General features: G+C 37.5%; 1 protein-coding gene across 4 annotated transcripts in view; it reads left to right on the top strand.

Moving 5' to 3' along the window:
• PELI1 (pellino E3 ubiquitin protein ligase 1) overlaps positions 1–23,940 on the top strand; it is a 72,669-nt gene that overhangs the window by 46,092 nt on the left and 2,637 nt on the right. For all 4 annotated transcript variants that reach the window (XM_020985455.2, XM_078149543.1, XM_078149542.1 and 1 more), the window contains 5 exons: positions 7,000–7,139; positions 12,786–12,915; positions 18,297–18,398; positions 22,995–23,192; positions 23,294–23,482. In XM_020985455.2, the coding sequence (XP_020841114.1) occupies positions 7,069–7,139; positions 12,786–12,915; positions 18,297–18,398; positions 22,995–23,192; positions 23,294–23,482 (690 nt within the window). In that variant the 5' untranslated portion in view covers positions 7,000–7,068. The remainder of the gene's footprint in view (positions 1–6,999; positions 7,140–12,785; positions 12,916–18,296; positions 18,399–22,994; positions 23,193–23,293; positions 23,483–23,940) is intronic.

Below are 23,940 nucleotides of genomic sequence, written 5' to 3'. Positions count from 1 at the left end.
TTAGAATACTTGAAAACCACTATCATGTGCAAAGAGATCAAAGAAGGATTAAAAGGACTGATATGTATACAAATATCCATAACAGCTCTTTCTGTAGTGGAAATGAACTGGAAACTAAGTGGGATATCTGTTGGGAAATGGCTGGACCAAATTATGCTATGTGAATGTAATTGAATACCATTGAAATGATCAAGGGGGCAGTTACAAAGAAACTTTAGAAGACTTGTAAGAACTGATGCAGAGTGAAATGAGTAGAACCAAGAGACAATTTATATAATAACAACATTGTTTAGACAAACAGCCTTAAAATGCTTGAGAAGTCTGACGATGCAATGACTGATCACAATTCCTAGGGCTCCTGATGAAACATATTATCCACCTCTTAACAGAAATGTTAGACGTGATGCAGGGATAAGACATATTTTTGGACATGACTAGTGTAGGAATTTGTATTGCTAAACTATGCATATTTGTTACAAGAGTTTTCTTTTTGTTTTGTTCTAGTTTTTTCCTGGGAAGGAGGAGTGTGGAAGGGAGGGAGAAAATAATATGCTTTAATTGAAAAAAGAAAAAAAATCTATTATGTCCCATTCCTCCTTCACCCCACCCACATAAGTCTTTCCTCCAGACTAAATACTCCATTTCTTTTAGCCAGTCTTCATATGGCATCCTGAGTCCCTTTGCCTTCCTTATTGCCCTTTCCAGTTTATTATTAATAACTTTCCTAAAATGTGGCACCTAGAACTGAACAAAATACTTCCAATTTTCCAGATGTGGCTTGACCAGGGAATAATACAGCATAACTATCACCTCCTTAGTCCTGAACATTGTCTAATATAGTCTAAGAACATAATAGCGTTTTTGGTTTCATTATTAACTTGAGATTTTAATCCACCAAAATCCACAGATCTTTTTCAGACAATCTGCTACTTAGATATTCCTCCTCATCAGTTACTTGGAAAATCGTTGTTTTTATCCTAAATACATTACGTTTATCCCTTTTCAGTTTCCTGTTTCTAGATTTGACCCAATGCTCTAGCCTGCTCTTTTTGGAATCCTGTCCTCCTTATTAACAATTATATGTCAAATGTAAATCTGTTCAGTATACCATGCCTTCATCACAATCACTTGATAAAAATGTTGGATAGCACTGGGTTAAACACTGATCCCTATGGCCTTTCACTAAAGACCTTTTTCCAAGTAAATATTGAACCATTTGATGTCTATTCTTTGCCTGTGGCTATTTAATAAATCATAAAGTCCGCTTAATTGTTAATAGCATGAGAGAAGTCAGATGCTTTGCTAAAACTAGGTCTCCTGTATCTTTAGCATTTCTCTAATCTACATTGTTACTTCCCCTGTCCTATAGTTAATAGGTGCTAGCCTCCTCCTCAGTTCCTATGATTCAGTCTGTCTGCCAAAACAATTTTTTTTTACCTTTTCCTCTACTCTTTATTCAACTTGTCCCTTCTCCTCCGTAATCAGCATATTTCCTTTGTAATCTTGGATATTTTATGTACTTAAAAACATTATTTGGAGAAGGGGTCCATAGATTTCACCTGACTGCCGAGAGGGTACTTGATGCAAAAAGGTTAAGAACCTTTCATATAGGAAGATCAACTTCAGTAACCTCAGGGTTCCCTTCTAATGCTTATTCCTTGAAATTCTTTCACTCTTGTAGTTTGTTCTGCTGCAGAAAACTATTGTTCTTTATTTTTTGATTATGTATAAATATATAAAAATTATCATTGCTTGGAAACTAAATTAGAAAAAGAGGGCTTTATTTTTCCTTAGGGTTACTTGATTTTGATTTACAGGATTGATTGCAGAATCTTTTTTTTCAGTTTGTTTTTTATATAGTATAGTAGGAACAGTGTCTGGCACATAGGCTAGGGATAGTTATATAGCTCCTAAAAGGAGCACATAAAGTGCTTTGCAGATTTTAAAGTGGTACCTGAATGTCAATAATATCATTATCATCCCTTCCCTTTCATCACAATCTATCTGTGCCTTTTCATCTTGTCAGCATACAGAGGATCTTCCGCTTTCCCCAACGTAGTAGATGAGAGCGACTAGGCCTTTTCACATTTCAAGGGTGTACCAATGGAGTACTCGGACTATCTATGTTTGTTCCTTGCTCATACCACATAATGGGCCTGCTTCCTTTTCTTTTCCATATCTCTCACTGCAAATTTCTTCCACAGAAGCCCTATTTCAGACCTTTTGTTTGGGTAATTCCTAAAGATCATCTCTTTTTTCCCTTTGTATTTAAGATAGAATTCTCTTTTTATGGAGAGTGGAGTGGCAAGTATTCAGGGAATACTTAATAAGTGCCAGCAACTCTGGTTTTCCCTAAATTTCTGATCAACTAAATTTACCACCAGCTCTTCGTGACCCCGTTCAGTGTTTTCCTGATGTAGATGCTGGAATTGGAGTGGTTTTCCATTTCCTTCTCCAGTTCATTTTACAGATGAGGAAGCATAAGTAAACAGGGTGAAGTGACTTGCCCAGGGTCACATAGCTAGTAAGTATCTCAGGCCAGATTTGAATTCAGAAAGATGAGTCTTCCTGACTCCAAACCCAACACTCTACTTAGTTCCTAGTACATAGTACATACTTAGCTTCTCTATATGCTCAGTGTCATAAGACTTTGTTTTAGGTGAGGTGATTAAATCCATTGAGTACATCCTTCCCCACCCCTCCAAGTATGTATGTAGAGGCAGCTAGATGAGTCAGTGGATCAAGTGTTGGGCCTGGAGTCAGGAAGACCTGAGTTCAAATTCAGCCTCAGATACTGACTAGCTGTGTGACTCTGGGCAAGTCACTTAACCTCTCTTTGCCTTAATCCATTGGAGAAGGAAATGCAAACCACTCTAGTATCTTTGCAGAGAAACCCCATGGACTTAGTGTGCCACGGACCACAGGGACATGAAGAGTTAGACACAACTGAACAACAATGATGTATGTGTGTATACTGTCAACATTCAAGCAGCAAGGAAAAGAAACTATGATGTTTATTAAGTAAAGTTCTTTTTTTTTAATTGTACACTTCATCAGATAGCCATTTCAACTTCAATTCAGTGAGCCTAAGACCACTTATTAACTTAAGACAGATATTACTTTGACATCATGTCAATAATAATGGGGTTGGTGGGGCCTTGTCCCTTGAAATAAAATATATGGTCCCAGACTTAAAACACTTTTATTTACTCATTATCACTCAGCTTGATCAACTTAGTTAAAACAAATTGTTAACCTTGATAATAGAAGCATGAACTCTAATAAAACAAAATTTCTAATTGTTTTCCCTTGTTAATCTTAAACTGACTACTATATTAGTCACATAATTTTTTTTCTTTTGTTCCTGTTATTTTCATTCTGAAAATGGACCTTGGGGGAGTAGAAACTATATGAGCAATCTGGATTATACTTACCACCTTTAGTATCCTTCATTAATCTTGAAAGTTCCCATTCCCATTTACATGACTTACCCAGAGTCATTCCATTAGAAAGGTATTGAAATTGAGTTATAAAATTTCTCCCTACAATTATTCTTTGATACTAAGGGAGAAAGACTACTTTGACAAATATATTACAGGAAATAGGTGGAGAATCATAAGTTTTAAAGTTAGAAGAACTTCTAAAATCATATAATTCTGCCTTCTCTAGTTCATTTTCTGCTGTAGGCGTCTGCTTCCTTAGTGATTAAAAGATATTAACAATATATTGAATTTCCTTTCAAAATTACTGTGGTAGCATTTACTTTTGGGCTAAGAGGAGGACTCAGTATTTTCTTAAGTTCCCACTTACCATAAATGTATTTCCCACATATAAGTGTGGTGTTATATTCCTGAGCTATGGGTCAAATGCTCGATATCTTTTAAAGGTTTCTGTTAGTCAGATTCTATAATATATTCTCATATAAGGATGCCCATCAGTTGGGGAATGGCTAAGCAAGTTGTGGTATATGAATGTAATGGAATACTATTGTGCTATAAGAAATGATGAACAGGCTGACTTCAGAAAAAACTGGAAAGACTTATATGGTCTGATGCTGAGTGAAGTGAGCAGAACCAAGAGGACTTTGTACACAACAACAAACATGTTATGTGATGACTAATATTGTTAAACTGAACCCTTCTCAGCATTACAAGGATCTAAGACCTCTCCAGAGGCCTCAGGATGGAAAATGCTGTCCACTTCCAAAGAAAGAACTATGGAAGTCGAATCACTCTCACTTATTTTTACCTTCTGTTGAGTTTTGTTTCATCTTTCTGATGGTTCCTCCTATTGGTTTGAATTTTTACTTACAACTTCACTAATGTGAAAATGTGTTTAATAGGAATGTAAATGTAAAGCCCATATCAGGATTGTGCGCTGTCTTGGGGAGGGTTGGGGGGAGGAGGGGGGGGAAATTTTCAACTCAAAAGCACATGGAAGTGATTGTTGATAAATCAAAATAAATTAATAAAATTTAAAAAATATATAGATATTCTCATACAAATGTTGACATTTCTGTTTTTTAAATTTACCATTGGTGGTTGGCGTTTGCAGATTGTGGGAGTGCTGCAGTATACTTTCTATCCAAGTATAATACTTTATTAACTACAATATGTATGTATGTGTGTGAGATATATATGTATGTATATATGTATGTACATATACTAACCCCTTTTTTTAAACCAGTTAGCAAGCGTTTATTAAGTGCTAATTACATGCCACGTACTATGCTTAAAAGTAGGGAACACAAAAGCAAAAACAGTTCTTGTTCTCAAGGAATTGAATTCCAGTGCGGGAGGCAATGCTTCTATTACAGTATTATCTTAAGACAGAAACTATGTGAACATTAAGATGAGTTGAAAAAAATGTTAGAGAATTCTACTGTAAAAGTAGCTTTGAAACTAGAGGCTTTAATTCTTAGCATCAATTACTATTCTAAATTAAGAAGTTTATGGTACAGTTAACATGTGGTTTGAATAAATAATTTTTCTCCGCTGTGCTTTTACATTCATGTTAGGGGTAGGCCTGACTCCAGTAATTACCCTATTCAGATTCAACTTCGGGATAAAATGAGACACTCCTAAATCATTGAGCAATTAGTGGAGCCTTGCTTACCTCCCACTCCCAAACCTGTCTTTTCCCAGTTCATAGTGGAGGGGGAGGGAGTGGACACTGGTGGAGATAATGGTCCTATCACAACGTGTTGGAGTTTCCCATTTCCTCTTAATCAGTATGAACAATTAAAGTGAATCCCTTGTTTAATATATTGTTTGAAGAGAGATAGTATTTCTTTTTGGGCTGTGATATCAACCCAAAAGTTCTTAGAGAAAGCAAATACTTTGAGGTATTCAAGCTTGTTTCAATATCTCACCAAAGAACTTCCACATATACTTTGGTCTCTTATTACCCAACTATTTCCTTTAAAAGGAAAACCTCAGTCTAGCAAGTATAGTTTTTGATTGCATTAGCAAATAGCATTTCTTGAGTATGTTAAGCTTGGATATACATATGTATCTAAAATAACTCTCAAGTTGGTATTCTGAGTGTGTATGTCAGGTTTAAGAAAAAGTGAAATGTTTCTCTGATGTAACCATTATACTGCTAAGTTTTTCTGTACTATTAAAAATCTTTCATCCTTCAGATAAGTGGGTAGTTTTTCTAGTAATCTTTCTTATGAAAACACATCTTGCTTCTTGGTAGATAAAAACAGTGCTGCCTTTTATAAAGCATTTTCCTCATGGTAAGGGTTGTGTCATGAAATTGAAGTGATAAGTTTGACACTAGAGAAAGGGTAGATGTATGGAACATCAGGTCTTAGTTCAGCCACAGCTGAAATGGATAATCTGAGCACGTATGTTGTAGTGGGTTTGGGATTATATGAGTTGAGAATCAGTCATTTGTTTTTCCTTTCTCCCATATTTTATGTTTTACTTTTTAAAACATTGAAATAGTTTTGTCAAATGTGTAACAGCCAGTGATACAAAAGGAACCTCTGAGCAACCAGACTAGTTTTTGGTTATGTCATTTACATAATAGACATACTTTATTATTTTTATTAGATATATCTATCTAGATATGAAGCGGCAAAGACACATTAAGTGCCTACTGTGTGCCAATCATAGTGCTAGGTTCTAGAGATAGAGACAAAATTGAAACAGTGCCTGTCCTTAAGAATTTACATTCTGAAGAGAAGATAACATGCATGTATAAATAGATATATAAAAAACACAGGCTAACCATGGCAAGTACAAAGGCATGGGGATAAGAATGGGAGTTTCAGGTATAAGGAACAGCAGGACCAGTGTGGCTGGCCTGTAGGGGGTCATGGAGAAGAGTAACATGTAACAAGGCTAAAAGGGCAATATGGGGATAGGTTGTGAAGAGCTTTAAATGCTATACAGAGGAGTTTCTTGAGTGTATGTTTGGGTGGGGGTGGGGAATAGAAGGGAATGACATAATCAGACTTTTACCTTAGGAAAATAAGTGACTGCTGTGTGGAGGCTATATTGGAATGGGGAGAGATTTGAGGCAGGGAACCATTTACGAGGCTATTGCAGTAGTTGAGGCAAGAGGGTGATGAGAAGGGGACAGTTGCAAGAAATGTTACTGTGATAGAAATGAAAAAATTTGGCAGCTGATTAGATATGTGGGATGAGTGGTAGTGCAACCTTAGTGTCACCTTCAATTCCTTAAACCTGGGTGACTAGAAGGATAGTAGTGCCCTCAAAAGAAATACAGGAAGTGTCCACGTTCAGCATGGGGGGGGTGATACCTATAGGACATCAAATTTAAAATGTCCATTAGGCAGTTTATAATGTGGGACTGGAGCTCAGGAGAGCAACTAGAGCTGGATACATAGGAGAGTTTTGAGAGAAAAGCAAAAAGAACCCAACAGAGAACTTTGGAGTAGATAGATATCTAATTGTCTATAGATACACATGTTTAGTGAGATTCATTTTTCATGCCACTAATGAAAAAATTGTCCTTTTTTTGTTTTAGGAAATAATGCAAAAGGTGTCCCCAGGCTCCTGATCAGTGAACGAGTAATTAAGACAGAAAACCAAGCTCATGTTTTCTCCTGATCAAGAAAATCATCCATCTAAGTCACCAGTAAAATATGGTGAACTCATTGTCTTAGGGTAAGGCTTCATAAACACAAAATAGCTATCCAGCAAAAATAGGAACTGTGGAGTTGGTGAAGCTATAAAATAGTATTATTGGGTCAGGCTGCTACAAAAATGAAAACATTTATTTATATATCATTCTATTCTAAGGCTTTCAAAATGCTGTACATACATCGGCCTCATATTGTCAATAAAAATGGCATGTTTGACAAATGGTGGAAATAAGACACTTAACCAGGGCCACATAACAGTTCATTAGAAGCTTTTCCCTGATGTTTTCTTTCACACTCCTCACAAGATAATAGGTTGGCCACACTGGGCTTGGCGGAAGATCCATACCCTTTTCCCTTGTTGTAAATACCCTTTGAGGTGGCTGTGTTTTTTTAAGAACTGCCTGTGTTCAAGTTGAAATTAGTTCTATAACTCTGTTGTGGATAAGAAGGAGCTTTTAATGCTTAAAAACACATACTTTCCTTTTTGTTAAGTCTGATAAAAATATATCAGTGGCATCTCATCTATATACCTCACAGACATACTCCTTGGCTTTAGGAGCTGGAAGAAATTCATTTATTTGTCCCATCTTCTATAACCAGATGAACCAGTGACCAGGGTTAGCCACTGGTACCTAGCTCAACTCCCACAGGAAACCACTTCACACATCCAAGTATCTACAGTAGTGGTAAGGTTGGTGCAGCTATTACATGTATAAAAATGTTCAGTGCCACAGAGAAGAGAGTAGTAGTAATTGAGAAGGCAGTGTGGTATGTTGGAAAGATGACAATGCTGGGAGTCAAGAGGTATATGCTAATCCTAGCTCTGTCACTTTGGGCAAGTCATTTAACCTGTAGGCTAGGGATTCTTAATCTGGGGTTCATGAACTTTAAGAATATTTTGAGTAAAAGCAGTGACTTGCTTGAGCTCTCCCGCAGACATCTCCAAATACCTGTAAAAAATGGCTCTAAACAAATTCTAGAGCAGCAGAACCCACAAAAAGACAGAGTGAAACAAATTTCCAGCCCAAGACCAACCTAGATGGTTGATTAGAAAGGTCTATCGTGCCAGGCTGGGTGAGAAACAGTTCAGTGTGGGTCCCACAGGCAAAACAGGCCTCAGTGAACCTAGAACAGGTCTCAGAGGACTGAATCACAGGCAGGTGTGGCAGTTTCCAGACTTCTCAACCTACAAACACCAAAGACAACTTGGAAGGTCAGTAGGGAAAATCTGTGACCATGGTGAGAAAGAGGCTTGGTCCCAGCCCCAGTCCCGGGGCAGCAGCTGCTTCCAGAGCTCTTGGCCCACAGATGGAGAAGGAATCAAATGGCTGATCAGAGGGGGATTGCAGGGATCTCTTTGCTGGTGCTGAGGCAGGATTCTCTTGCTTTGCCTGTGCTTGGATCTGGGTCACAGTTCTGGGTGGTGATCCTGGGGCGAGGAGGAGTGCTGGCATGGTGGAGCTTGTGCCTTGGTGCAGAGAGAATCCTCACAATTCCAAGGCAGAAAACAGTGCTTGTGGTCACTCATAGACCAGAGCACAGGCCAGGAAAGGAGTAAATACCTCTGCCCTTGATCATACCACATTGGAAGAACTGAAAACTTACAGGTCCCCTAGGAGTATCTCTGAAAACAGCTACACAAAACCCCTGAAGCTTGGGACAATACATTCTCCACACTGGAAGCAGACCTCTCTACCTTAACAAGGAGTTTAAAACTCAAGTAATTGGCTGGGATCATGGGCAAACTGTGCAAAAAAAGTCAGACCATAGAATCTTTATTTGGTAACAAAGAAGATCAAAACATACAACCAGAAGAAGACAACAAAGTCAAAGCTCCTACATCCAAAGCCTCCAAAAAAACCATGAATCAGTCCCAGGCCATGGAAGAGCTCAAAAGGATTTTGAGAAGCAAGTAAGAGAAGTAGAGGAAAAACTGGGAAGAGAAATGAGTGATGCAAGAAAACCATGAAAAACGTCAACAGCTTGCTAAAGGAGACTCAAAAAAATACTGAAGAAAATAATGCCTTAAAAAATAGCCTAACCCAAATGGCAAAAGAGGTCCAAAAAGCCAGTGAGGAGAAGAATGCCTTAAAAAGCAGAATTGACCAAATGGAAAAGGAAGTCCAAAAGCTCACTGAAGGAAATACTTCCTTAAAAATTACAGTGGAGCAATAGGAAGGTAGTGACTTTATGAGAAATCAAGACATTGTAAAACAAAACCAAAAGAATGAAAAAATAGAAGAGAATGTGAAACATCTCATTGGAAAAACGACTGACCTGGAAAATAGATCCAGGAGAGGTAATTTAAAAATTATCGGACCATCTGAAAGCCATGATCAAAAAAAGAAGCCTAGACATCATCTTTCAAGAAATTATCAAGGAAAACTTCCCTGATATTCTAGAACCAGAGGTAAAATAGAAATGGAAAGAATCCACTGATCACCTCCTGAAAGAGATCCCCAAAGGAAAACTCCTAGGAATATTGTAGCCAAATTCCAGAGTTCCCAGGTCAAGGAGAAAATATTGCAAGCAGCCAGAAAGAAACAGTTCAAGTATTGTGGAAACACAATCAGGATAACACAGGATTTAGCAGCTTCTATATTAAGGGACAGGAGAGCTTGGAATGTGATATTCCAGAGGGCAAAGGAGATAGGAGTACAGCCAAGAATCACCTACTCAGCAAAACTGAGTATAATAAATCAGGGTAAAAAATGGATATTCAGCAAAATAGAGGACTTTCAAACATTTTTGATGAAAAGACCAGAGCTGAATAGAAAATTTGACTTTCAAATACAAGACTCAAGAGAAGCATGAAGAGGTAAACAGGAAAGAGAAATCATAAGGGACTTACAAAAGTTGAACTGTTTACATTCCTACGTGGAAAGATGATATGTGTAACTCATGAGACCTTTGTCAGTATTAGGGTAGTTGGAGGGAAAAAAATTATATGTATAGATAGATTGACAGATAGAGGACACAGGGCGAGTTGAAGATAAATGGGTGATATCTGGAGAATAAATTTAAGGAGTGAGAGAGGATTATACTGGGAGAAGGAGAAAGGGAGAGGTAGAATGGGGTAAATTATCTCACATGAAACAGACAAAAAAAGGCTTTTACAGTGGAGAGGAAGTGGGGGAAGGTGAGAGGGAATGAGTGAATCTTATTCTCATTGGATTTGGCTTAAGGAGGGAATACCATACACACTCAGTTGGGTATGGAAAGCTATCTTATCTTACCCTACAGGAAAATAGGGTGGAAGGGGGAAAGAGAGCGGGGCAGTGATAGAGGGGAGAGGATAATCAGAAGGAAACACTGAGGAGGGACAGGGTCAAAAGAGAGAATAAAGTAAATAGGGGGGCAGGATAGGATGAAGGGAATTATAGTTAGCTTTTTACAGCGTGACTACTGTGGAAGTGTTTTGCATGACTACACATGTATAACCTGTATTGAGTTGCTTGCCTTCTCAATGAGGATGGGTGGGGAGGAAGGAAGAGAGAAAATTTGGAACCCAACGTTTTAAAAACAAATGTTTAAAAAAAATTATTTCCCAGTTTCATGTGAAAACAAGTTATACAGGCAGTGGAGTATAGAAATCTGTCTGCCCTACAGAAAATAGAAGAGGAAGAGGATAAGAAAAGGGGGGGGAGAATAGAAGGGAGGGCAGATTAGGGGAAAGGGTATTCAGAATGCACACTGTCTTGAGTTTGGGGGAGGAACGAAATGGGGAGAAAATTTGGAACTCAGTCTTGTGGAAGTGAATGTTGAAAACTAAAAATAAATAAATAAATTAGTGGACAAATGAAGAGAATATTTTGACAATTATATTTCAGTATTATTGCTTTGCTTTGCAATCCTATGTATTTTATTTTATGCATTTTAAACCATTCTAAGAAAAGGTCCAGAGGCTTCACCAGAAGACTGTCCAAGAGAAAAAAAAATAACCCTTGCTGTAGATTTTAACTTTCTGTAAAAGGGAGAATTAGATAAGACAATCTTTAGGCTTCTTCTTACATCTAAAACTATTCTGACTACTATCAGAAATATAGCTTTTAGAATATCTTTTGAATTTATTATAGTAGTGTATTGTTTCAGCTCTAAACCATATAGATTTCAGACAATGGGATGAACAAATAGTTCTTCACTTCTGAGAAAAACTGTATTAAGTCTTAACTCCCTTGGCAAGAGAGTTGAGAGCCATTTGAATAACAGTTTGAAACTCAGTCCATGTGTTTTTCCATATCACATTGATTTCCACCTAGCATTTTGTTGTCTTTTCCTCCTTATTTCTCTTAATCCCGAGCCACAGCAATTGATTCTGTACATGATGCTCCTGTCTTTAAAATGAAAGTGATGCTTCCCCCTAACAATCTAGACATAACAAAATAAAGCTGGAAAGGCTTGTTAATTTTATGTTGTTACTACTTAGGAAAATACTTTGAGCTTCAGGTGTACAATATAGGGGCAGGCAAAACATAGATCCTTAAGGGGGAGGAATGAGTCAGAACTGAAGAGAGGTTAGTTAGGGGACTGAGGGGAACTGTGGTGGGACTGATGGTACCACACTGGTTTAGAGTAGCGAATTTGTTGTATTAGTTAATGGATTAAATTCCCCAGTGTGAGAGATGCAAAGATTTTCTGTAATAGATGTTAAGACATATGTGATGTGTTTATGTTTTTAAATTATCAATATAATCTCTGAAATCCAGTATTCCAAGCTTTAAAAAGTATATTTTCCATGCCAGCCAGCAATCTTTTCTTGTCTAAACTTGGATTAGACAAGAATTCAAGGAGCAATGTTCAGTTCTTTAGTTTAAGATAACTACATTTTTGGTTTTGTAGTCTTTGGCCTCTACTGCAGACCCATATCAAGCTTTTAGAAACAGATGAAAAGAGTAGCCAAGTGTTGGTCTGATGCAGCTCAGGATGGAACATAGATCTAACCTGGAGAGGAAGGAGATAATTCTGAAGTTCTTGCTTGTTTGTCCTTTTGTTAATATTAGCCTGATCTCTTACAACCATAGGTTCTGGAGACGGGATATGAATCAGTAGAGAAAAATGTCCATAGAGGTATCTTCTAGTTGGCATGCATCTCAGTTGAATAGGTAGTCTGTTTACATATTTCTGCGAACACAATGTGTGTATGCATTTGAGAGTTAATTTTCTTCAAGTAACACATCTAAAAATTTCTTATTTCAAAAGTTCAGCTATTTAAAGCTTTTGCTGAACAACTAAAGCAGATTCTATTTTGAACAATATGTACTGTAATTTAAAAGGTTGTATTAGCACATGCAAACTGCCACCATTTTTTTAAAAAGTGAGTCATAAGTAGATAGCAGCTCTACCATTAATCAACCCTTGATTATCTTTGATAGTGAAGGAGGAAAGAGATGCCATTAATTCAGAAAAATAGATAATGCAAAAGTCATTTCTCTGTAGCTGTGAAACAAGACAAGGTTAGTTACAGATTCTTCCCTCCTCTTCCCACTGCATCCCCATTCCCTACCAGTCCCCCTTCTGTCAGCAGCTGGTAGATGAATCACCTGTAGATGAGAGAAGATTCTGAATGTACCTAACAGTTTTGGAGGTAATTGAGAATTTACTTTGTAAGGAAAAAATGTTTAAAGGTTATAATCGTAAGTAGTCACTTAATTTTTTTTTTGTCCTTCAGGTATAATGGGTCACTCCCAAATGGTGATAGAGGAAGGAGAAAAAGTAGGTTTGCTTTGTTTAAAAGACCTAAGGCAAATGGGGTGAAGCCTAGCACTGTGCATATTGCCTGCACTCCTCAAGCTGCAAAGGTAATTAATTAGACTTCTGTATGAAAAGGAAAAGTGAACTTTGGGTGGGGAAGTAAGTGTGCTTGAGTTGATTATCCTATTTTAATTCTTCCTCATGGCATGTATGACTCCAGGTTCTCAAAGGCTATATCAGCAAAAGCCCCAGTAAGCGCTTGTGCATGCGTGCGTGCGTGCGTGCGTGCGTGTGTGTGTGTGTGTGTGTGTGTGTGTGTGTGTGACACACACCACAGTGTCTCAGGAAGTCCAGAGTACTAAAGTATGGAGATGTTACTCTCTGACAGATTGAATGACGGATCCTTTGAAGTATGAGATGAATATATTCTATAATGTTATTTTCACATTTCTACTTCATACTTCCTTTCTCAGGAGCTTAAGTGGTTATCTGTATCTTAATCTAGGAATGGCTAAAGGAATATTGATATTAATCTATGTAAAGCTATAAGAAATAGCTTAGATACGATTTCTGCATTTTCAAGAAGCTTATGACCCAAATTCATAATTAATACAGATCTAATTCATACCAAAAATCAAACTGTAGTCATTACATCATTTTTTTTTAACATTTGAACCCTCCTTTGAAAACAAAACAAACCTGCCTTCTCCCTCATTAACAACATCCCAATCAGTAACCATTTCTGATACTGTATACATTCTGCCCCACTTACAGTCTCCTGCCTCTCTGTTTTTCGCAGCGTTTGGGTGGGCATATAGGATTTCAGCACTGGTAGCAAAATCTTTAAAAAGCTGGAAGATTTTAGATCTCTCCTAAGAGGCTTTTCAGAGGAAGGAAAAATTAAGAAGGGGAAGAGTTATTTAGGTTCTCTCTTCTCCTGTGATCTTCCCATCATAATACAGTGACTCCGGAAAAAAAGCATTTCAGTTAAAGGATAGGCAACACTAATTTTTCTTATTTTGCTAATTAACCCATTGCTATCAGGAAGTACCCCAGGTCTTGGGTTACCCTGCAGGGTGCAATTGTTGTATAAATTGAACCCTTTAAGAAATAAGTATGTATTTTAACTTTGAAAAAAAGGAGAAAAAAATCAGAGATTTGATTGTAACTAGGATACAAGTATGTCATTTTAGATTACCATTCCCAGTGTGCAGCTCCTATATTGGTGTTGATGGTGCACCACAGATGGTGTAACTTTAATTCAGTTGGTTCCCAAAGCAAGACTCCTTGCATCTTCTCTAAACTGAGATTTTTTTCTGCCCAAGAAGCAGTTCTGTCATTGTCTTTGCATCAGGATCTATCTGTTAAAGTAGAGGTCCTAGAACACAACTAGCTCTTTTGCTGTCCTCAGTATTATCCTACCTTTCCAATAGGAAAGTAATGATCAAAGCATGTGATGGAAGAATTGTATAAGTGAAAAGGTTTAGTGAGTAGATTTGGGGACCTTCTAGATTTTGAAGAGAATAAATTGACAAGGTATGTATACGTACATGCATGAAAATCTCTCCCTTTAAACTTGGGACTTTTGTCATCTCAAACGCACTGGTTACCTCTCAGTTCTCATGACCTCCTTTGTTCAGCCTTAGCTATACCCAGGGATGGCCTTGCCATCGAGTTAATCGTTACCGTGTTTCTCTTCCGTGATGAAGAACTCTGAAATTCCTCTGTCTGACCATAACCTGTCCTTCCATATCTCCTTCTGTTTCACTCCTTCTACACCTGTTCTTCATCTCCATGAATTTCAGGCCCTTCTTCTCTGAATAGTTTCCTAAACTTCTCCCCTTCCTTGGGCTTCATTTTTTTCCCCCAATCTTGATCTTAGAATTAAGCAGTTCAGCTATACATTGCCCCTTTATGCTTAAATTTATTTTCTTGTCCTATTACCAAACATGGTTTTTGTCTATTTGTTTGTTTGTTTGTTTTGCAAAACATCATCCCTGAATTATTACCACCATCTACCTTCTCTCCTATTCACATGCTACTGAATCATGTTAGAGGAGGTCATGTGTCTCTGCTTACTGGCCCTTCTGTATGTTATATGCTCTCAACTCTCCTTGTTGCTATGAGGCAATCCTTTTACTTTTCCCCAATTTGCTATATGGGTAGCTAGGTGGTACAACGAATAGAAAGGTGGGCCCTGAATCAGGAAGACCTGAGTTTAAACCTAAATTCAGAAACATACTAGCTGTGTGACCCTGGGCAAGTCACTTCACCCTGTTTGCCTTGGTGTCCTCATCTGTAAAATGAGCAGGAGAAGGAAATAGTAAACCATTCCGGTATCTTTGCCAAGAAAATCCCTAATGCAGTCATGAAGAGTTGGACATAACTGAAACGACTGAACAACAGCTATGAAAATCACTGTCAAACTCAACCATAGCATTTGTTCCAAACCTTTTCATCTTCTTGTCTCCCACATCACCCCATTCCCCCTCATCAACGACATTGTCTCATACTTTACTGAGAAAATAGAGACCATCTACCATGAGCCTCCTCTTTCCCTTCCCCTTCTCTGCATCACCAAATCGTTTGACATTGTCCCTAATCCCTTCTTCTTTGTCATTCAGTGATGAAGAAGTGGCCCTTCTCCTTACCTCTTCTCTTCTTATGCCTTTGACCCTGTCCTAGCTTGTCTTTTTTGGTGTTTTGCCTTCACAGTCGTCTTTTTTTTTTCTCCTAATTTTCCATCTCTTATCTACTGGCTCCTTCCTGTTGCTTATAAATATAGCCAAATCTCCCTCCCCAAAAAAAAACAAAACAAACAAACAACACTCTCACTTGACCCTTATCATAGAAATAGCTAAATTGATTGCCACTATTTCCTCTCATCTCGCTTATTGCTCATTTCCCTACAATCTGGCTTCCAGCCTTGTAATGCAACTGAAACTTGTTTCTCCGAAACTACCAATTCTTAATTGCCAAAACCATTTTTGCTTAGCCTTCTTCAGTTCATTTGATCTCACTTCAGCCTTTGAAACTGGACACTTCACCCCACCCTCTTCCCTTCTTCTTGTATCTAGAAGGAAATGTTTTCTCCCCTGGGTTGTTAAGATATGGCTCTCTCCTGGTTCTTCTCCTACCTGTCTGACTATTCCTTTCAGTCTCTTTTGCTGGATCATCTTTTAAGAAGGCATGTCCCTTAACCCTATACCCATGGGTGATCCCCAAGCCTCTGCCCTAAATCTTTTTTCTCTTTTAACACCTTCTCTTGATCTCATTTCATCAGAGCCCGTAGGTTCAGTTATCTGTACATGTGACTCAGATCCCTGTACATTCCTAGTCTGTCTCCTGTGTTTTAATCCCATGTTACCAGCTACCAACTGGACATTTCCATCTGGATGTCCCATAGGGATCTCAAACTCAGTTGTCCAAAATAGAGCTCATTATTTCTATATGTACCCATCCTTAAACTATCCTATCTTCTTAACTTCTCTGTTTCTATTGAGGTCACTACCATCCTTCTAGTCACTGAATTTTGTAGTTTCAGTCTGCAACTTCTTTACTCTCCACCTCAAATAACCAATCAGTTACCACAACTTGTTGATTCTATGATTCTACCTCCATTACAAATATTATATTTGTATTTGTCCTCTTCTCTCCACTCACATGACTAATACCCTTATTTGGCCACTCATCACCTCCTCTTAATTAGGGTCTTAGCCTTCAGTCTCTTTCCTTTCCAGTCTATTTTTCACACAGCTGCCATATTAATAGTCCTAAAGCATAGGACTGTGTTATTCTTCTGTTCAAGAAACTACATTGGCTCTCTGTTGCCTAGAAGACACTAGCTCTTCTGTTTAGCATTAAAAACCCGTCACAATTGAACTCCACCCTGGCTTTCCAGTCTTATTGAATAATCATAATTCCCCCTCATGCATATCTAAACCAGTCTGCATGCCAATCTTTGTACATAAAATTTTTTTCTTGCCATTGGCACCAACTCTTCCCTATGCTTGAAATGCTCTTGTTTCTTACTTACACCTTTTGGAATCCCTGAGCTCCTTCAAGACTCTGGAAATACCTATTCCTACACAAGAATTCTCCCTGTCGTCCCCCTCCCCTCCCCCAGGTGGTAAGGCTCCTCCCTTCCCTACCATGTTGTATTTACTTTGCATTTTTATTTAGTCTGTGTTCATGTTGTTGTCCCTCTCCGCCTATGCCTGGCATGCAATAGCTTCTTATAATACAAATACTTGTTGAATGAAGAAAGTTGCTGTAGAGGGCCTTATTACTCAGGCATATAGGGATTTGGGACTAGCATCCAAAAACCTTAGCATTTATGCGAGTAACACCTTGCCAGAGATCTAATTTGAGCAGATTTTCATCACCATCCTAAAAGCAGAGTTAGCTGAGAAATATTTTGAATTTTTGTTTGTTTTAATAAGTATTTTGTCATCAAGTTAGACTTTAAAATGTAGTCCACATTTGATTTAAAATTCTGTCCTCATTTTTTTTTCCAACTAAGCCATCACTTTGAGACCAAGTAAAAATGTGCATTGTTGAAGCTTTAATCAAGATATATATTTGTTTATTAGCTTCTTTGCCATGGAAAAGTTAGAGGTATAGTCACATCAGCATCATGTTCATTTCCTTTTGTGATGCTTAATCATTCTATGTGCCTTTTTATGTCTAGCCAGCATATGGGTAACACTTGGCGTCGCTAATGTGTGTCTCTCATAGCGACATCTGTGAGGCTAAAAGCATGGTTAAGGGAACCTGTTAAATCTGCATTTCTACAGATTTATTCTTTTATTCTAACTTTATTCTTTTGTTTCAAAAAGATTTTTATTCAGTTCATATATATCTAATGACTTTTGAGTGTCTTCCTTTTTAAAACATTTTTAAGAATTGTTTTCAGTCTGTATGTGGTATTTTGGTTTAGATTACTTAATTTTAATATTGTGTGATAGGTAGACCCAAAGATATATGGTGTTTTAAGTCTTATTAAGAATTAGAAGTCAAACATTTACTGCTTTGATACATTGTTTCTAAAATGTTATTGCAAAGACTTAGCAAATATTGCATTACTAATATCTAAGCCATCTCATTTTATGTTTAAAATCTATATTGTCTGGTTACAAAGGCCTTAAGGGATGGGTAGGAAAATGCTGGGGTACTGTGTGTGTGTGTGAATGGAGGATGCTATGTTTGTGGTGCTGGTTTTGTATTTAAAGAGTTAATCTCATCCCACAGATTAGCCCAGGTAGTTTTTTGAATTTTTTTTCTTCATCAAATCAAGGGAATTGAATTAAATCACACAATTGATATAATCCCATTATTGGCCACTATTAGTCCTAAACTTCAAGGGAAAAACAAAAATTTAACCAAATTTATTTTATATAACAATTATGTATTTCTTGTTTTGATATATAAATACTCTGTTATGATTGTCTTCCATGCTTAGTTGCGCTATTTACTTTTTCTTTCACAGGCAATAAGCAATAAGGACCAACATAGCATATCGTATACCTTGTCTCGAGCTCAGACAGTGGTGGTTGAATATACTCATGACAGCAACACTGATATGTTCCAGGTATCTCCAAATCTGCCATTTTTTTTCTTTAGGAAAATGACTACGTTGCTCTATTAGTTAAACACTCCTTTTAAAAACTAAAATTTTGAAAATATTTTAAAAGTATTCTGTACTCATTTATACAGCATATTCTACACATACTCTCCCAATGAAAACAAGGCCATTCTTGATCATACATGTGTAGATTATTTGTGTTGCACATAATCCATATGTGGTTAGCATAGACAAGGACTGATGGTTGATGGCAGCTCAGAAGGCTGTTCTCAAGAGGAGAGCTGTGACTCAGGTCCTACGCAGGGATTATCTAGAGGTGATTGACTGCAAGGTGAGTTAACTACAGTCAGTTCTGCCTTCTTAATCTCTACCAGGGCAGTGTTACTGGTTATATACACTGCGAGGGGATGGATAGCTTTCAGCTCAAACAGTTTCAAATAAACTTCATCAGATCTCCATCCTTAAGTTTGGATTTGGAAAGTCTTTTTTTTTTTTAACAACCAAACTTAAATAGAATTTTAAGTTCTTGATTATGTCCCATTAACGGGGGTTCTGGGGTTAAATAGGAAAAAAAAATCTTAGGTACCAAAAATTTTCTTTAAAGTTTTTCAAAATACACTTTTAATCAATTATGGGGCCTTAAAGTAGCCTCTGTGCAGGTAATGTTTGAATCTGATATACCTTTTTAACATACCTTCTTGCTTTCACTAAAAAATAGCAGTCTCAATGAAAATTTGGGTTAGAGATCTTTATTAGATCCCACAACAAAATTGTACTGAGTTCTAACATTGTTGTTTTTCACTGAAAACTAATTAAACTGCCATTCAGTATACTTTTTAAATTCAGTTTTTCAGAGGATTAGAAAGTTCTTCCTAACATTAATACTTTGTTGTGACTTTGCTGGTAGAAAAGCCAGACATTTCCACATTGCATCAAAGTAGTTATTGAAAAAACATTATATTCTACTCTGTGAGAGCACAAACATGTTAGTCTGTGCCTTGAAGAATTGGCTTTCTCTTAATATTTCTGAGACCTAGCTGTCTGTTTGGACCAGTAAGTTTTCCAGTCAGCTAAATATAGCTTCCATTTGTAATTGCCATACCTGGCAAAAGAAATGTATGTATTTTATTCTCATTGTTTCCTCGCCAAAAGCAGTCAGTTAGGCCTTGTATCTTCTACTATTTCTTTTCACAGTCAGCAGAAACAAATTTCAAATATAATTTAAAACTAGTAGTTCCTAACACACACTTTTGGAATTTGATAACATTTTATAGACCCACTTTCTTTTTAACGTGTAACCTCATTAATACTATTGGTTTACCTTTTTCAACTCCAGGCTGTGATGAAGGGGTGGCTCTTCTTGCCAAGGTGAACACAGCTATAGTCACCCTTTATCCCATCCCCTTATGCCTTCTCTAGAAAATTGCCACCACAATCATTCTCTTTGCTCCCTCCCTGCCTCTGCCTCTTTGCCCCACTGTGCCTGTCTCACTCATTCATACACACACACACACACTCTCTCTCTCTCTCTCTTTCTCTTTCTTTTGTCTCTCTCTCTCTCTCTCTCTTCAGCTTTTCCTTATCCTCTGCTTTTTGTTTTGTTTTTTGTTGATTACAAAATACCAGGCTTTTCCCTATCCTTTATCCTTCACTAGTCCTACCATTGTCTCAGGCTTTCGTCCCATATTTTTCATCCTTTTTTTGCAGATAAACTCCCAAGAAAAAGCTGTTTACACTCATTATCTCCACTTTCTCTTCTCCCACTCAATTCTCAGCCCTTCTCAAGATAGCTTCCATACCTCATCACTCAACTGAACCTGCTCTCTCCAGAGTTGCCAGTGATCTCTTAATTGCCAAACCCAGGGACTTTTTATCAGTCCTCATCCTTCTTGACCTCTGCAGCATTTGGCGGGGTTCACCATTCTTTCTTTTCTGGGTTTTTGTGAAACTGTCTTGGTTCTCCTCCTACCTCTCTGATCCTTCTGTGTTTCCTTATTAGAGCGTCGTTGATATTGTTCCCCCCCCCCCATCTCTAGGTGTTTCCTAAAACTCGGTCCTACACTATCACATCTTCTCTCTGCATTCCCTCTTTTGGTAATCTCATTAGTTCCTATGGGATTCAGTTATCTCTGTGCAAATGAATCCCAAATATATATCCAGCTCCAGTAAGCCCATCACTAAGTATTGAACATTTGAAGCTGGATTTCCCATTGCTATCTCAAATTCATTCTAACAGAAACAGAATTTATTCTCGTTCCCAAACCTACCCCTCTGCCCAGCTTTTTTATTTTTCCCAAGGTTATTAATATCATCCTTGGGTTTGCGACCTTGAAGTTATCCTTGGCGTTTGCACTCTCTCATCTTGCACATGCAATGATTTGCCAAATCTTATCATTTCTACCTTTATAACATATCTCACATCTGTCCCCCTCTTTTTACTCACATCCCTCGTTAAGGCTTCTGCTATCTCTCATTGGACTTTTGAAATTGTTTCCTAATGAATATCGCTCCCTGAAGTTTTTGGCCCCTCAGGCAATTTTCCATACAGCTCTGCCCAAGTAATTTTTCTAAAATGTTGGTCTAACCATGGTTAGCTGCCTCCTGCGCTCACTTCATTAAATTCTAGTGGCTCCCTATTACCTCTGTGCTGAAATACGAACTTCTCTGACTTTTAAAGCCCTTCCCAACTTGGCCCCATTCTCTCTATCAAGCCTTAAATAGTTATCCTCTTTCCTGCATTCTATGGTCCAGCCATACTAGCCTTGCGTTCCTCACATGTGACACTTCATCTCTAAACTTTGCACAGGCTTTCCGTCCTTTGTGCCTAAAATATATTCCTTCCCCGCTTCTACCTAGAATTCTTAATTTTTTGCAAAACTCTGCTCAAATGCTGACTTCTACATGAAGTCTTTTCTGATTTCTATGCTTCTCAATTCCAACTGCCCCAAAAATCACTTTGTATTTATTTTGTATGTATATAATTGTATCTCCTTCTATGTGTACATGCTGTCTTCACTGATCGAATGTAAACTCCTTGAAGATAGAAATTATTCGTTGCTCCTTTTGTATCTTCATCACCAGCCTTATTGCCTGGAATATAATAGATTATTGGCACAAAGGATCTTTTAAATTTGGGAAACATCAGTGTAATTTGTAAAAGCCTGATGCTATTTGTTTGGGTACACAAGAAGCTAGAAATAATAAAGAAAGGTATCCTATCTAATAACTCCTATAAACCAGACAGTTGAGGCTTAGTGCTGTCCAAAAAGATACAGTGAAAACCTTCATACCTTTTGTGAAAATAACTACTCCGCAAAGGGTGCACTTTTGTTTACAAGTATATTTGTGCTAATGTAGCACTAATGAGATTCATTGAGACAGAGAATGTCTTTTTCAGTTCCTTGTTTTGGTTAGAAAATAATTTTCTTCCCAGTATCTTAACTTTTCAACTTTTTTTAAACTGTCGCATGATATAAACTAATGAACTAGACTAACATACAAACATATGAGATATTAATTGGAAAATTGTTTCAGGGTATCCTTTGATGGAGGCAGCCCTCAAAATGAAATTAATTTAAGTTGAAAGTGACATTTGCTACAGTGTAGGAATAAAGTGTTAAGAAGGTTTTTATCTATATATAATTCAGCTATTCAGGCAACCTCAAATGTATCAAGCACAGAAGAGAACTTTTGGAATAGTGAATGGAAAAAACACTGGCCTAGGAGCCAGAAGAACCAAGTATATTCTGGTTGTCTTACTAGCTAGGTGACCTTGTTGAAGTCACTTAACATTTGTAAGCCTCAGTTTCATCATCTTTAAAGGAGAGGTGAGATGGGGAGAAGAGAAAGTTAATACCTGACCTGCTTAGTCCACACAGTTATCATAAGGGTAAAATGAGAGAATGTGTATATAAAAGCACTTTGTAAACTGTAAAATAACATGAAAGTATAGTGGTGGTATCATGTGTGTACACACACACACACACACACACACACACACACACTCTGAATAGCCAAACTATTTACTTCTCTACCCATAGCATATATTAAAAGCAGAAAATGCCCTAGTTCAAAAAAACATAGCTTTTGAGGGCCATTGAGTGGAGTGTAGGGGCTCATTCCTAAACATCCCTCAAGAGCCTCTGAGAACATAAGAGTACAGATATTGCTGTTCTTAATGGCTGCATTCAGCAATGATTCTAAGTCACTAAAAAGTTCCATTTATATTCAGTATATTTTAAGAAGGCAGGGGAATGTGTAGAATGTGTATTAGGAAGAATTCTATTCAAAACATTTAAAATAAGCTTTGATGTTTAAAGGGACTGACCTTCGTCTGGCCAGAAGGATTCCAAATAAATGCAGTTTTTCTATAGTGATTCAAAGTCAGAAGTCTATACTAAACTCATGCTCCAAATTGATTACTGTATCAGAAATATTCTTCCAAAATGGTTGGTTTCTAAGGACATAACAATCCCACATCTGAGAGTGGTAACTTTGAGCCTTAGAAACTTAAGGAGTTTGTTGCTCTAAAACCCTTTTGTTTTCCATTATGTTAAGTAAGTTTTCTTCAGGAATTTTATAATCTTCTTATTTCTTCCCCAGATTGGACGATCTACTGAAAGCCCCATTGATTTTGTAGTAACTGATACAGTTCCTGGAAGTCAAAGCAATTCTGATACACAATCCGTGCAAAGTACTATCTCAAGATTTGCATGTCGAATCATATGTGAACGGAATCCTCCCTTCACAGCCAGGATATATGCTGCAGGATTTGACTCATCAAAGAACATCTTTCTTGGGGTACAAAATCTTTGTTTCTGAATCAGGCTTTACACTTACACCAGCTTGTAATTCATAATTACAGATAAATGGATGTTCTTTCATTGTTGCTCTTCTCCTAGGAAAAGGCTGCCAAGTGGAAGACTGCAGACGGGCAAATGGATGGTTTGACCACAAATGGAGTTCTTGTTATGCATCCACGCAATGGTTTCACTGAAGACTCTAAACCAGGGGTGTGGAGAGAGATCTCAGTTTGTGGAAATGTATTCAGCTTGCGTGAAACCAGATCAGCTCAGCAAAGAGGAAAAATGGTAAGTTTGGAGAAAACTTTTTTAATTCAATTTTCTGCAATTAAGAAGGCACCAACTATCAGTAGTGACTTAAAATAAATGGAGTCTTATACTTACAGAAGAACTGCTTCTCACCTAACACAAGATCACCAAGTCTGTATGCACAAGGTTTATATGTCATATATAAAAATACTAAATATGATACTAGATGCTAACTCACCATTTTACATTCTTGTCATTTCCTTCTTGTGTCTCTCATATTTATTATGTCATTCTGAAATCCAGTTTCCTAAATTGAAAGCTACAAAGAATGAGATCTGGGTGGTGTTTGATTCTGTCTTGCCCAGCTGCATTTGGTCTGAGATTTTCCCAGCTTTTGCCTGTGGTTTTTTTATCTGGCTAAAAATATTGTTACCATTTCAATTATCTACCATTACCTTGCAATTTAAAGAGCACATGTCATTATCTCAAGGTACAGC

Source organism: Phascolarctos cinereus, unplaced genomic scaffold (genome assembly GCF_003287225.1).
Source record: "Phascolarctos cinereus isolate Bilbo 61053 unplaced genomic scaffold, phaCin_HiC Scaffold_2;HRSCAF=192, whole genome shotgun sequence".
Lineage (NCBI taxonomy): Eukaryota > Metazoa > Chordata > Mammalia > Diprotodontia > Phascolarctidae > Phascolarctos > Phascolarctos cinereus.
Note: the sequence above shows the minus strand (reverse complement) of the source record. Positions and strands in the feature narration are given on the sequence as shown.